Genomic DNA, 15,531 nt, shown 5'->3' on the forward strand with positions numbered 1-15,531 from the left:
CTGCATCTCTGCTCTGAGATGATGCCTGCGGCCACCTGACCTTCTCTGTCCTAGAAGGTGCTCTCTACTGAGTAGACTATACCATCAGCAGAGATACAAATGTGGCTGGCCAGTACACGGAGGGTGCCAGCGGGACGCAAATCTCAGATGTCAGAGGACAGAAATGTCCTGAAAGCCCGCACTATATGCTGAACTCTCCAAAGAATGCAGAGGTGGCACTCAAACTAGTTGAATCCAAACCCCCACTGCAAAATATGTGTGCGAACTCGTCTTATATTTTGTTCAACTATTTTTGTTTTTGTAAGTTTAGTATTTATCCATTGTGATTAACGATTCTTCTGTTTTTTTCCCTAGATATTCCAGTTGATGTCCAAATAAATATTTTCATTAACAGCTTTGGCTCAATACACGAAACAACAATGGTAAGCTCACCTTATTATCTAATTCCTAACTCCCTACTTTAACTTTAACCACCATATATATATATATATACATACAGATACACTACAGACGAACACAGAGGGGTGGAAAGAGGTAAAAATCATAAATGAAAGGAAAAAAGAGTATTTTTTTCAGTTGATGGTTTTTAGCACATTTTTCTTCACAGCAAACTTGCAGGTTCTGGTCTTTGTTTTGCAGCTTGCAGCAATTTTTCTGCAAGATCAGGAATACAGTGCTCACAGCAGCTTTCCTGGAGAGACACCTTACTTTTCTTCAAACTTTTCTTTCAGTTCGTGGTTTGTATGCAGGCCTCTGTAGTTTCAGTAATACAGCACTCACAGCACACTTTCTGTCAAGAGATTCGGAGGAGAGAGAGTAGCAAGAATGCTACCAGGATCAAAAATGAAATTCTTTGGGACTCTGAAAATCATTCCACTGGGATATAATCCAATCACCACCTATTACCAGGCCGAGTATGGCCTTTTGGGCCAATTCATTGGCCACCAGCCAATCAAACCGAGTCACAGCCCATCTCTCTCACTGGTTCTGACAAGTCTTTGGCCTCCTGTCCAAACCAGCACAGGCTAGCAAAGTGATCTCTCCTGTAACTTCTGAATTCTTCCGAATTAAAAATACAGGCTGCTTGCCTTAAAGAGACATGTCCATCAATCAACCATGGATCAAAATAAGTATGGCAAAATACTAGAAAAGGGAAATAAGGGGAATAAACAAGAAGGACCCATACACTATTATTACTCCACTCCTAGGCCCAGAGATCAGTGGTTAGTGGGGCAGATGGGAGGCAAATGGGTGGGAATAGAAATCCCTCATTCCTCCTGGTCTAACTGGCACTTACATATGATATGTAGTAGACAGGGGTGGGTGCTCAATGAGGTGTAGAGGGTCAGAGAGGTTGGTATCAGCACTGCCATTGCTTCAGCAATCTCACTCAGCTCTTGACGGATCTTGACAGGAGAGAATGATAGCCCCTCGTCTCCCTGTAAGACTGGAAACTGCCAAGCACCCAATGCAATACTTTTGAAGTGCTGTTACTGTTGTAATGTAGGAAATGTAGCAGAGAAACTACAAACAGGGAATAATCAAATAATCTGTTTTAGTGGTAATAGTTGAAAAATAAATATTCGCTGGGGCACTGGAGAGAACTCTTTCTTCGCAGGGTGCCAGGGGCAGATGGGCCATGGTTGAATGTTTCATCTAAAAGATGGCACCTGCAAAAATGCATAACTCCCTTAATACTAAGATTACCGTGTCAGTCGAGATTTTGTGCTCAAGTCTCTGGAGTGGGATTTGAACTGACAATCTTTGATATTCGATAGTTGTCAGAGAACAGGATATAAGGTAAGTAGTCGCCATAGAACCAGATGACTATAGGCTGCTTTCCCCTTTGAGGAGCTGATTGGTGGTGATTTAACCTTTGGATAACCACACCTCGGGCGAGGTTGAGATGGTGGCACCTTCATGAATAACCTCAGCCGGTAAGGGAATTGAACCCATGCTGTTGTCCCTGCTCTGCACCACAAACCAGCCATTTAGACAACTGAGCTAAACCAGCTCCTGGTAGCCTCTGTGTTACCATACAGATCCTGCTCTCCGCTGAGTGGCCACCAGCAATAAAACACGTGGGGCTGAGATTATCAGCCATTGGAGATGAGATGGGAGGTGGGAAAGTTGGCAATGTGGTGGGAGAAGGCTTTAAAGTGGGCGATGGAGCCTGATGTTTTCCAGCGACATGGCGTTTTGCCAATAACAGGAACCTTAGCAATGCAGCCACCCACCGGGTAGCCAGTTGAGCCACTTCATGACATAATAGCTAGTATGCCCTGCCTCCGTTGCAAATCTTGCCACCCATTAAATCTCCTTTAAGGACAGAAACTGTGAGATTCCAGTTACAAACACAAGTATATCTGTATCTCATAGAGAACAGTATGAGGCACAGAATCTGAACACTTAAAACTCATGACAATGTCCAACAAGATATCAGCAGCACCGTATAATTTCAAGCAGCAATGATTGGACAACTGGACAGTTTGCTCTTCTTGACTGTGCACCTAAACTGACACAGTTCTATCCTAATTTAGATTACAGATGGAATCTTATATTTTCACAAGGTGTCGGGCTCAGGCTGATATCTGGCGTGTACCTCTCCAGTTACACAGACTAGTTTTCAATCCAGATCTTCAGCTGCTTTAAAGAAAGAAAATGAGTGGGCGTGGTTTACACTGTAATTTAAATAGGCCTAGATTTTCACAGTGAAAGAGTGTCTGGGTAGCACTGGAGCACAATTGGCTAGCACTGTGGCTTCATAGCACCAGGGTACCAGGTTTGATTCCCCACTGGGTCACTGTCTGTGCGGAGTCTGCACGTTCTCCCCATGTCTGCGTGGGTTTTCTCCGGGTGCTGCGGTTTCCTCCCACAGTCCAAAGACGTGCAGGTTAGATGGATTGGCCATGATAAATTGCCCTCAGTGATCAAAAAGGTTAGGAGGGGCTATTGGGTTAGGGGGATAGGGTGGAAGTGAGGGCTTCAGTGGATTGGTGCAGACTCAATGGGCCGAACGGCCTCCTTCTGCACTGCATATTCTATGTTCTTTATTTCGTGGTGAAAATCCCAGAATTGGCAAAAAGTTCTAATACCTGCCCCGAACATGGCATGCTCCTTTCTTGCGGGGACTGGAGTGGAGTTGGGCCAAGGTTCATGGAGGCAGCTGGCCATTTAAATCACCATCTGCCTCTAACGAAGTGGGATTTTGGTAGGCTAGGAGTGTGAAACCCAAAGTGTGCAGATTTGATTGGGTAAGAGGAATTCTGAACTTGGTCAACTTTTTTGGACATCCAGTTACATCTTTGGATATGGTCCCTGTACACCTTGGGGAGAGGTAAGGTACTCTTTGGGACTCTCTGATATTGTTAAAAGTAACTATCATTGTGTACATTTTATGCACAAACTCATTGTATTTGTCAAGGAACTCGCAAAGAACTGTCAAACTGTCAAGGAATTGTCAAAACTGTCATTGAACTGTCAAATGATACTAGGTGAGTTTTCATGGGGAGACAAGGACAACGGATAGGGGGGCATGGGTTGATATGGGGATTTGAGGGGCCATGGAAGTTGGTAGGGGGCATGAAGTGGAATTGATTGGCAAGGATGGGTATGGGAGTGTGTGATGTGATGAGAGGGGATGAGACCTGGAGGGCCGTTTTCTGTTTTTGTTTATTTCAGCACTGCTGGAGCACAGCAGCAGGCCTTCTGTCCAACCCACCTCTGCACACGGCACCCTCAGCACTTGTTGTGGGGGTGGTGGGCCTGACTTCCAATCCAGTTTGCTCCCCAGAACAAATATCCCAAAACTGCGGGTGGTTATTTTTAAGGTTGGGTTCATAGAACCAGGACGTCTCCTGCCTATGTAACTCTGATCTGTGAGCGAAAACCTGGGCCTTCGTGTTTATTGCTGATCTGTGACGGCTGTTCGGAAGTAGGCTGTTGAGAATGGCTTGGATAATTTAAAAATATGTTTTGAAATGGTGAGATTTGAGCTTGTTGATTTGTTACTTGTGAGCATGAGCTTCAAACTTAACTGGACATTAGCTTCCTTTTATATGCTCAACAGAATTGTATTCCAACAAATAAATTGGCATGATTTAGTTATTTTAAAATCTGTCTGCTGTAGTTAAATATGTTCTGACAATCAATATATTTGAATGAAATTGACTGAACATTCATTTCACAACAATTAATGACTGATTTAGGAACCCAATGATAATTCCTTAAAACAACAAGCATTGGAAATCATAGTTCCACATAGAAAGACTATAAAGACTTGTAGCGTAGCAGGCACCCTACTGTGATAATAGATGGTTTTGAAAACGTCATGCAGTGCTAGTCCAGTAATGGATATACCCTTAGGCTTTTGTCAACATGCAGAATGGTATAGCAATGAATCATTTTTTAAAAAAGTACAGACATTTATTTCAATGATTTAAAGGGCAGGACCGTTAAATGTATTGGCAACTTGGCAGCTACCGTTGATATGTCCTTTTAAAGGTACTTCTGACAGTTTTCACAGGACCCCTTGACAACTCCCTTCGACAGGGAGTTGATTTTGACGGTCTGTTGACAGTTTCATTGAATTTGCACTTTTTAAGCACATTTATGCCTTCTTTCAACAATTCCTGAGGGAACTTGATCTCCACCAAAGGGCATCTTACGTCTTTGAAAAGGGGAACCTGATCTCCACCAAGGGCATCCTACCTCCCAATGGTGTCTACATATAGTTTACCAGTCTTGCTATTAGATTTGTGAATTTGTGTAAAACAAACAGAAACGCAACATGGTGGCAGCAATAAACATTTGAAAATGACAGGACAAGCCACAGACAAGATTTGGTACAATACAGTATACACATCAAAACCCTGGGAAACAGAGTCCCTCGACAGATGGCCAAATTCACCATCTGTTTGTGAGAGTTTGTGTTAAGCAAACATAGAAACGCAACAGGTGGAGAATTAAAATGAGAGTAAATTGCCAACTCATGGTGAAATTTTCAGATTGAAAGCAAGTGTCCTACAAAATGGTCATCCAGTCTGCATTTGATGTCCCCGGTTTGGAGAAGACTGTACCATACTAAGGAAAGAAGCACACATAAATCATTGTTACACCTGGAAGCAGTGTTTGGGGCCTTGGATAGTGAGGAGAGAGGAGGTAGAAGGGCAGATTTTGTATCATCTGTACCTGCTTAGCGAGGTAACGTGGGAAAGAGAGGGGTTCTTGGAGGCGATTGATGAGTGGATAAGGGTGGCATAAATGGAATGGTCCCTTTGGAATACTGAAAAGAGTGGGGAGGGGAAGATGTATTAGTAATGGCATTGTACCGGAGGTGGGGCAAATGGCAGATGATGATCCATTGAGTACAAAGGATGGTGAAGTAGAAGGTAAGAGCAAGGGAAACCCTATTGTGGTCTTGGGAGGGGGGTGGGGGAGCAGAAGTGCCTGAAATGGAATAGACACTGCCGAGGGCCCTGGCAAGCAATCATGGTAGGGGAATCCTTGTTGAGGTAAAAGGACAATATATCGAAAGTATGAAAGGTTGTGTCATCAGAACAGATGTTGCAGAGATGGAGAAACAGGAATAAATGGAATGGAATCCTTTCAAGAGGCAGCAAGGAAGTGTAGTCGAGGTCGCTGCAAAGGAGATCGCAGGTCACGAAAAACATCGGGAGGGCAGTCAGACCAGGTGGAGGAGAGTTTCCAATTGCCCCTTTAGTTTTGAAAATATAATTTGTTGAAGTGTCCGTGAGACATTCAGTGCTGATGTTGTCCCTTGTGTGAGATATTTGAGAAATATAACCCTTTTAGTGCATGATACCATTGTGAGAGTTTAAGGTTGGAGTGAGCTGGAGGTTGACTTATCTGTGAGGAATGGTTGAGATCATTCATCCTCTTTCTGCACGAGAGGCGTTTCTCGGGCTGGTGCCCAATGATCTAACCTCTCTTGCAACCTACACCCGAGAGCAGCGAGGTGAGGCTGGTGGGCTTCCTGGAGTCATCCCTCGGGTAGAGGACATCATGGCGCTCGTGGACTCCACGGATAAAGGCCTTAAGGGGTCATTGCTAAACTTTGGTGCAGCTTTTTTCTTGGGCGTAGCCATGTTGAGATATCACTACACAGCTGGACTGGTGAGAGTGAATGTGTCTGTTCGGATGGCATTTAAATGTGGCATCCGGGCCTTCGACCCTGTTAGGTAACAGCGAGACGAACAAATGAATGTACAGCCCACTATGTGTTTCATAGAACTACTCGCTGATGCATAATTAAAGAGCGTCTGAGTGTGAAATCAGCCCAGAAGGTAAAACAGTTTGGAGCAGTATTCTTATTTCCTCCTTTTACTGGCATTCCATTTTAACATATACAAGACCAGTTCAGACGAGTTTTAATATTTTCCCGCTTTACTGTTTCTTCCTTTCTGGAGGACGTGGATTGTCACCCCACCACCCAGTGGGAAGCACACCGAGAAATCCATCTGCCATCGCACTTTGTCTCAAAAATGGACATTCCGCCTGCTGTCTTTTGAATGAAAGGTTAAAACAAGGCTCTAATTGCCCTCGCAGGGAAATGTAAAAGTTCATATGACACTATTCCAAGATGAGCAAGAGGGCTGCCCCAGGACCTTGGCCAATTTGCTTCACTAAAATCGATCGTTTGGTCTTTATCTCATTGCCATTTGTGGGATCTTGCAGTGGGGTATTTACCTACAATACAACAGTAACTACATTTCAACAATACTTAAGCGATTAGAATGTGCTTTGGGTTGTCTTGGGTCATGCAGAGTGCTGCATATAAGTTTGTCCTTCATTTTCTTTGGTCCTTTCCTTTTACCATTTCATATTCTGAATACTGGGGAAATTCAGTTTTGTGTGAATGCAAATTTTACTCCCTTGCAGCTGAATGAACAGTAAGTCAGAAACTCAGGAACCTCTTATCAGTATCATTTGAATCTGTTGCTGAAGTGGTTAGTAGTATCTTAGCCTGATACAAAGTGCCTTCATTGATGTAATATCTACAGTTGCTATGGGGTTTCACTGAATTTTGCATTCTAAGGCCTGCTGCCTAGCTTCTGTCGGTTGTGAACACAGGCGGAGCTTCCCAGAGAGATTTAGGATTTCAACAAATTTGGCTGTGCAATGCATAATCCAAAAAGGCAACAGCCCTTAAGGGGGCTGCAGCTCATCGTTAAAAGATAAAATGTGGTGACGGCAGAAATGTGAACTATCGTTTACAATTGCACAACAAAATTATGTGGACAATATTGCTCGTTTCTGAAAAGTCCTGGTTCCTCTTGGAGGAGTTACTCCCAAGGATTATAGTTGAATTAGGCCAGTTAAAATACATGTGCCAAATGCGTGGAGGATTAACATAAGAAAACATGCTTTGGCTTTTTCACACACTTTTCTGCCTAAACTGCATGGAATAACTCTATTACAGCTGAGAATCTGCAGAATTCTGCTGTTAAGAGGTATCAGCAAACATGATTGAGGAGGATAGCACTGTTCTCCTGCAAACCATTCGCTTTAATGTTTCTTTTCCCTCAGATAATGAGGGCACTGCGAGCTGCCACACAATGAAAGCATCACGGGCAGAGGCCAGATGTAAAGAAAGCTTCTGCGACAACTAGATTTATCAAACACATTAGTTGTATGACTCAACCGATTAAGGGTTGAATAGTGTACAGCCCACTGTTTCACATCTGCTGAATGCTTCACAATTTAGCCCTGCCAAGAAATCCTATCATTTTGGTTGAAGATTAGGATGATAGCTGCAGAAGAGCAAGATAATAAAAGTTACAATGAGGAATTAGTTACTGAAATAGCAATGCAACAAGGGTGCCAGACACCAATTCAAGGAGCCTTACAAAGAATATCAGAGCTACAATATTTTTTATAACATAGAAATGTGAGAGCAGAAGTCGACTATCTAGCTTATCAAGGCTGTTCGTCATTTGTGGTTGATCTGTGATCTAACTTCATATATCCACCGTTGCCTATATTCCATATTACCTGGACAACAAAAATTCAACAATCTCAGTGTTGAAGTTAACAATTGATCCAGCATTAAATACCATTTGCGGAAGAATGATCCAACCTTCTACCATCCCTTGTGTGAAGAATTGTTTTTTAATTTCACTCCTGAAAGGGCTAGTTCTAATTTTTTGACTCTGCTCCCTAGTCCTAGAATCCCCAACTAACAGAAATAGTTTATCTCAATCCACCCTATCTGTTATGCTTAATATCTCAAAACCTTTGAGCAAATCATCCCTTGATTTTTTAAATTCCAACACACCCCTAGTTCATTTAATCTCTCCTTGTGGCTTAAGCCATGAAGTCCAGCGTGGTAACGCAGCTCTTTCAAGGGGCATGCCCTCGCGGTCCATGGCTGGGGGCCTATCTTGCGAGAGTATGCAAACCCCGACCAATGAGGAAACAGCCCGCGGAGCAGGGTTCTTGGTCAGAGTGAACCCGGGAGCCAGCGTGTGAACACCCGGAACACTCGTATGGAGACTCTGTGCCTGTATATAAGCTTGGGGGTCGGTTTAGCTCAGTTGGCAGGACAGTTGGTTTGTGATGCAGAGTAAGACCAACAGCGAGGGTTCAGTTCCTATACTGGCTGAGTTTAATCATGAAGGTCCCACCTTCTCAACCTTGCCCCTTACCCGAGTGTGGTGACCCTCCGGATAAATCACCACCAGTAAGCTCTCCCCCTCAAAGCACCCTATGGTCACCGTGACTAAGGCCGCTTTACTTACTTACTTTATATAAGTTACCCTTGTTAGTTGCCAATAAACCCTTGCTCTTTCTTACTGATGTCCACCTGGTATTGCCTCGAGCCACCACATTGCCGACGAGTACAAACCGGATCGATAACAAGCCTGTGGTTGTTGAATTCTAGGGAGAAGAGAGAAGCCTCCAAAATGAACAGAAGTTGGAAACTGTTGACGATACCCAAGATTGAGTGAAAAATGCAGATGATTGGGAGGTTAGACCCATTCCACCTGGGGGACGAAGGCTGGAGCCAATATAATGAGCGGCTGTTACTTTTTCACGGCAAATGAAAAAGGGGAGGATAAACAGAATGTTATCCTATTAACAGTTTGTGGGCCAACAATCTTATAAGAAATTTGACATCCCCAGAGGCTCCTGACACTAAGTAATTTGACCAGTTGGTAAAGCTGGTCATGGAACATTTCAATCCCAGATCCTCAGTCATACTCTAGCGATACAAATTCAACCTCGCTGTCAGAGACCCAGGAGTGTTTGCCACATTCAGGAAAATGGCTGAGGATTGTGTGTTTGTGCAGCACCCGGTGACATGCTGCGCGATTGTTTAGTATGCAGTATTAACAACATAAGTGTGCAAAAGAAGCTTCTGAACCTGAAACATACAGATTGAACATGGTGAGAGTGAGCAAAAGAGCCCCAATTGAGATAGTCCACACAGTAAATGGAAGACTACTAAAGATGGAGATCGACACTGGTCGGCCTTGGTTGTGGGTGAACACATGTTAAAATATCTGCGAAGAGATGTTCAGCCTTTAAACTTGAGTGACACAACAGCCAAGTTGGCGACATATACGGGGAGACCCTGAAAATGTTGGGAACAGCCGTGACTCCAATGTCATATCAGCAACAAGGTGCCCAGTTACTTCTGATCCTTGTCGATGGACATCGACCAAGCCTTAAGGGGTGGGATTTGCGCCAAATCAAGTTAAACTGGTTGGAAATCTTCAAAATCTCAGACTGTGTCTTTCAGGGAATCTCATGCAGATACAATGATGTGTCAAATAAAGAGAGTAAAGGCCAAGATTTATGTCAACCCCGACTCAACACCAAAGTTTTTCAGAGAAAGTCAGGTTCCTTATACCTTACACCTGAAAGTGGAAGCTGAACTTAAGAACTGGGAATTATCAGACCCGTGGGCAGACCACATTGTGCCTGTATTAAAACCGGGCTGCTTCATTAGGATATTGGATATTACAATTAATCAGGCAGTCCAAGTAGATAAATATCAAATTCCACAAATTGAAGATCTTTATGTGAAGTTGGTCGGGGGCATCACATGCAGTAAACTCAACCTCAGTCAAGCTTACTTGCAGCTAGAGTTGGATCAAGACTCCCGAAGGTTTGCGCCGATTATCACGCATAAAGACCTGTTTCAATACACCAGATTGCCCTTTGGCATCTCCTCGCCCTGTGCAATATTCCAGCGCGCAATGGAGAATCTACCCCAGGGCATCCTGAATGTTATGGTCTCCCTGGATGACATCCTAGTAACAGAAATATCACACGAGGAGCACCTGGAAAGCTTAGAAGAGGTGTTGAGAAGATTCAGAGATGCGGGAATCCAACTGATTCCAAGCTAGTCAGGCCACTTACCTAGGGCTCACAGTGGACACAAAAGGCCTGTACCCACTTGAATACATGGGGCGGGATTCTCCATTTTGCTGGCGCCCGGGGGTTTCCCGACAGCATGGGGCTGCCCCACAATGGGAAGCCCCATTGACCGGCCGGCGAAACGGAGAATCCCGGCAGCGGGTCGGGACAGAAAAGTGGCGTGGTGGGGCAGAGAATCCAGGTCATGGTGAGAGCCATAAGAGAAGTCTCTGCACCTAAGAACTTGGCCAAAATTAAAGTCCTTCTTAGGGATGGTAAACTATTATGGTCCTTTTACTCTTAACTTAGCAACAACACTGGCGCCACTACACTTGCTCTTAAGAAAACACCAGCATTGGCATTGGAAGGAACGACAGGAGCAAGCTGATGTGACCATCAATTCACTGGAGACACGATTGGAAGTAAACTGTGGTTTTGATAGTCTTACAACTGAGCCTGCCTTCGACCAGAGGAACTGAGAGCAGGCTTACGGCTGCAGCACTTTATACTTCTGGTAGTGGGAGGGGCCATGGGCGGAGCCAGGGGCGGAGCCAAGGGTGGAGCCCTGTACAAGCTCCTCATCTCCCCCTATGAGCAGAGCCGCGCAACGGCTCACATACTAAGCCCACAAGGACATAATACAATGCAATGCAATACAGTGTGAATTACAATACAGTCTGAATTCACCACATTCAGCCTCTGTTAAAAAAATCAAGTCTGGCGGGGGTGACGGGTCTACAAGTTGAGCCGGTCCGGTGGCCGAGTCGTCCTTTGGGATCGGCGGAGCACCGGGGTTTCAGCCTCTTTGAGTGGCTGGGTGGTGACGATCAGTGTGGGTATGAGGGTGGACTCTGGGGGTGTTTCGGTCTGAGCTTCATACCTGACCGGTGCGACGGGTGACGGGGGGCGCAGGAAACCTACAGGCGTGGGGGCGCCGAGGTGGGCAGGGACCCTATAGGCGCGGGGGCGCAGGGCGTGGGGGGTACCTTGGCGGTGGTGATGGTGGTGGTGGATCCTGCAGGCGCCAGGTCCCGGAGGGAAACGGTGTCCTGACGGCCGTCGGGGTATTCAACAAAGGCGTATTGGGGGTTTGAATGAGGCAGTAGCACTCCCTCTACTAGCGGGTCTGTTTTGTGTGTCCGGACGTGCTTCCGGAGGAGAACTGGGCCCGGTGTCCTCAACCAGGATGGGAGCGAAGCCCCCGTGGTAGTGCTCCTAGAGAAAACAAATAGTCGTTTGTGAGGGGTCTGGTTGGTGGCGGTGCATAGGAGAGACCTAATTGCATGGAGCGCCTGCCAATGGGAGATCGGGAGATTCCTGGACCGGAGGGTCAGTAGGACGGTCTCCCAGACCGTAGCGTTCTCCCTCTCCACCTGCCTGTTTCCCCTGGGGTTGTAGCTGGTAGTCCTGCTCGAGGCAGTGCCCTTGTCGAGCAGGTACTGACGCAGCTCGTCGCTCATGAAGGACGAACCCCTGTCGCTGTGTATGTAGCTGGGGAAACTGAACAGGGTGAAGACACTGTGCAGGGCTCTGATGACTGTGTGGAAGGTCATATCGGGGCACGGGATGGCAAAGGGGAAGCGGGAGAATTCATCGATGATGTTAAGAAAGTACACATTTCGATTGGTCGAGGGGAGTGGCCCTTTGAAATCTATGCTCAGGCGTTCAAAGGGCCAGGATGCCTTTACCAGGTGGGTCTTGTCTGGTCTATAGAAGGGCGGTTTGCACTCCTGCAGATCGGGCAATCCCTGGTGATGGCTTTTACCTCCTCGGTGGAGAAAGGCAGATTTTGGACTTTGACGTAGTGGGCGAGCCGGGTGACCCCCGGATGGCTGAGGTCATTGTGGATAGCCTTCAGGCGGTCGTCTTGCGCGCTGGCGCACGTGCCGCGGGACAGGGCATCTGGGGGCTTGTTGAGCTTCCCCAGTTGATATATGATATCATAATTATAGGTGGAGAGTTCGATCCTCCACCGCAAGATTTTATCATTTTTAATTTTGCCCCATTGAGAGTTGTCAAACATGAAAGCAACCGATCTTTGGTCGGTGATGAGGGTAAACCTCCTACCTGCGAGGTAGTGCCTCCAGTGCCGTACAGCTTCCACAATAGGCGACTGGTCTCCCTGCCTGATTCAGAGTGGCGGCAAGAGCGACCTCTGAGGTGCCGCTCTCCACTCGAAAGGGGATGGATTCATCCACCGCCTGCATGGCAGCTTTGGCAATGTCCTCCTTAATGCAGTTGAAGGCCTGGCAGGCCTCGGCTGACAGTGGGAAGAGTGTGGTCTTAAATAGTGGGCGGGCTTTGTCCGCACACTGGGGGACCCACTGGGCGTAATAGGAGAAAAATCCAAGGCACCTCTTGAGGGCCCTGGAACAATGAGGGAGAGGCAGTTGTAAGACTGGGGCCCAGGACTCCGTTTTCCACGACATAGCCGAGGATGGCTAGTCTGGTAGTGCGGAAAACGCATTTCTCCGTATTGTAGGTGAGATTGAGTTTCTGGGCGGTTTGGAGAAATCGGTGGAGGTTGGCCTCGTGGTCCTGCTGATCATGGCCGCAGATGGTGACATTGTCCAAGTACGGAAACGTGGTTCGCAGCCCGTACTGATCCACCATTCGGTCCATTATTCTTTGGACTACCGAGACCCCATTCGTGACGCCAAAGGGGACCCGGAGGAAATGGAAGAGGCGGCCATCTGTCTCGAACGCCGTGTAGTGGCGGTCCTCCGGGCGGATTGGGAGCTGGTAGTATGCAGACTTCAGATCCACCGTGGAGAATATGCGGTACTGAGCGATCTGGTTAACCATGTCTGCAATTCTGGGGAGGGGGTACGCATCGAGGTGCGTGAACCGGTTAATGGTTTGGCTATAATCAACCACCATCCGGAACTTTTCCCCGGTCTTGACGACCACCACCTGACCTCTCCAGGGGCTGTTACTGGCCTCTATGACTCCCTCACGTAGGAGCCGCTGGACTTCCGCTCTAATAAATACTCTGTCCTGCAGGCTATATCGCCTGCTGCAAGTGTCTACGGGTTCGCAGTTTGAGGTGAGGTTAGCGAAGAGTGGAGAGGGGTCGATTTTTAGTGTCGCTAGACTGCAGATTGTGAGTGGAGGTCGGGGTCCGCCGAAGCTGAGTGTGAGGCTCTTGAGATTACATTGGAAATCGAGCCCGAGTAAGAGTGGGGCACAGAGGTCGGGGAGTACGTACAGCTGGAAATTAGAGTAGCTGGCGCCCTGAATCGTTAGGGTCGCGACGGTGCGCCCTTGTATGTCAACTGAGTTTGAGCCCGAGGCGAGGGAGATAGTTTGCCGTGCAGGGAAGATAGGGAGCGAACAGCGTCTTACCAGGTCTGGATGCACGAAGCTCTAGGTGCTCCCGGAGTTGATGAGGCATGGTGTCCATTACCCGTTGATTTTAACAGACATCATCGAGCTCTGGAGGTGCTTCGGACACGACTGGTCCAACGTGACTGCGTTGAGTTGCGGGTAGTCGGCGGCTCGATCAGCTGTGCTGGAGTGCCCCGTGATAACTGTCCGTGCTTCGGACGCGATTGGTCCAACGTGACTGCATTGAGTTGCGGGTAGTCAGCAGCTCAATCAGCTGTGCTGGAGTGGCGTCGTGATGACTGTCCGCCGAGGTCGTAGTCGTCGTGGTTCGGTTCGGCTGATGGCCAAGATGGCGGCCCCCGTTGATCGCACGTGGCGGCTGCTGAAGAAGATGGCGTCCAAGATGGCCACCCCCGTGGATCGCACGTGCAGCATTACGGGGTCTGCGGGCCTGTGAGTTTGGGTGGAGAGTGCTCTGGACCGCAGGGGGAGTTACAAATTTTCAATTTTGCCAGGCATACTCGGGCATAGTGTCCTTTGCGACCACAGCTGCTGCAGGTTGTGTTGCAGGCCGGGCAGTGCTGCCGTGGGTGTTGGGGCTGGCCACAAAAATAGCACGCTGGCGCTCCATAGTGGGTGGGTGGACACGTGGCGCAGGCCTGGGGCAGTCCCTGGTCGGGGGCGCACGATGGGGTCGCTTGGTCCGCGGGGAATGAGTTCAAACTGCGGAACGCGACCTCCATAGTCGTAGCTAACTCTATCGTGTCTTCCAAGTTCACGGCCCCTTTTTCAAGCAATCGCTGGGGCACATAGTTAGACCTGAGCCCTGCAACGTAAGCATCACGTATAGCGAGTTCCATATGCTGGGAGGCTGTTACAGCCTGAAAATTGCAGTCCCGAGCAAGGGCTTTTAAATCGCATAGAAAGTCTTCTAGCGACTCTGCGGGGCGCTGGCAGCGGGTCGTGAAAATGTGCCGCGCGTAGACCTCGTTAATCGGCCGCACGTACAATCGATCGAGCATAGCCAGGGCCTCAGTATATGAGGTGGTACAATTGAGTTGCGTAGAGATACAATGGCTCACCCGTGCGTGAAGTAGGCTGAGTTTCTGCACCTCTGTTGTCTTGGATGTGCTTGATTCAGCCAGATAGGCCTTGAAACACCGAAGCCAGTGTAGGAAGATTTCCTTCGCCTCTGCAGCCTGCAGGTCGAGTTCTAGTCGATCAGGTTTGAGGGCTGATTCATTAGTAGTTTTCTTCAAGTTTTCTAAGACTATTAAATTGATGTGACCATCAATTCACGAGAGACACGATTGGAAGTAAACTGTGGTTTTAACAGTCTTACAACTGAGCCTGCCTGCGACCAGAGGAACTGAGAGCAGGCTTACGGCTGCAGCACTTTATACTTCTGGTAGTGGGCGGGGCCATGGGCGGAGCCAAGGGTGGAGCCCTGTACAAGCTCCTCATCTCCCCCTATGGGCAGAGCCGCGCAACTGCTCACATACAGAGCCTACAAGGACATAATACAATGCAAAGCAATACAGTGTGAATTACAATACAGTATGAATTCACCACACAAGCCTTAAGCTGTTTGGAAGCCTTAAATTGGTTGGAAAGCAGATCTTACAGTCATCGGGCCTGTTGGTTCACTTTGACCTGAGAAAACCCATCATTCTGACCTACGATGCATCGCCGTATGGGATAGGGGGAGTCCTGTTCCATGAAATGGATAGTGGCTCAGACAAGTCAATTTCCTTCGCCGCTAGAATACTTTCTGATGTTGAGCGTAACTGCATGCAAATTGAGAAGGAAGGCCTCGCCTTA

At 47.5% G+C, this 15,531-nt stretch overlaps 1 protein-coding gene across 2 annotated transcripts in view; it reads left to right on the forward strand.

The window, feature by feature from the left end:
• The window catches only part of glrbb (glycine receptor, beta b), a 258,440-nt gene that overhangs the window by 98,120 nt on the left and 144,789 nt on the right, over positions 1-15,531 (forward strand). For both annotated transcript variants that reach the window (XM_038792295.1, XM_038792294.1), the window contains exon 4: positions 355-422. In XM_038792295.1, coding sequence (XP_038648223.1) covers positions 355-422 — 68 coding nt within the window. The remainder of the gene's footprint in view (positions 1-354; positions 423-15,531) is intronic.

The sequence above is a fragment of the Scyliorhinus canicula genome, chromosome 3 (assembly GCF_902713615.1).
Source record: "Scyliorhinus canicula chromosome 3, sScyCan1.1, whole genome shotgun sequence".
Lineage (NCBI taxonomy): Eukaryota > Metazoa > Chordata > Chondrichthyes > Carcharhiniformes > Scyliorhinidae > Scyliorhinus > Scyliorhinus canicula.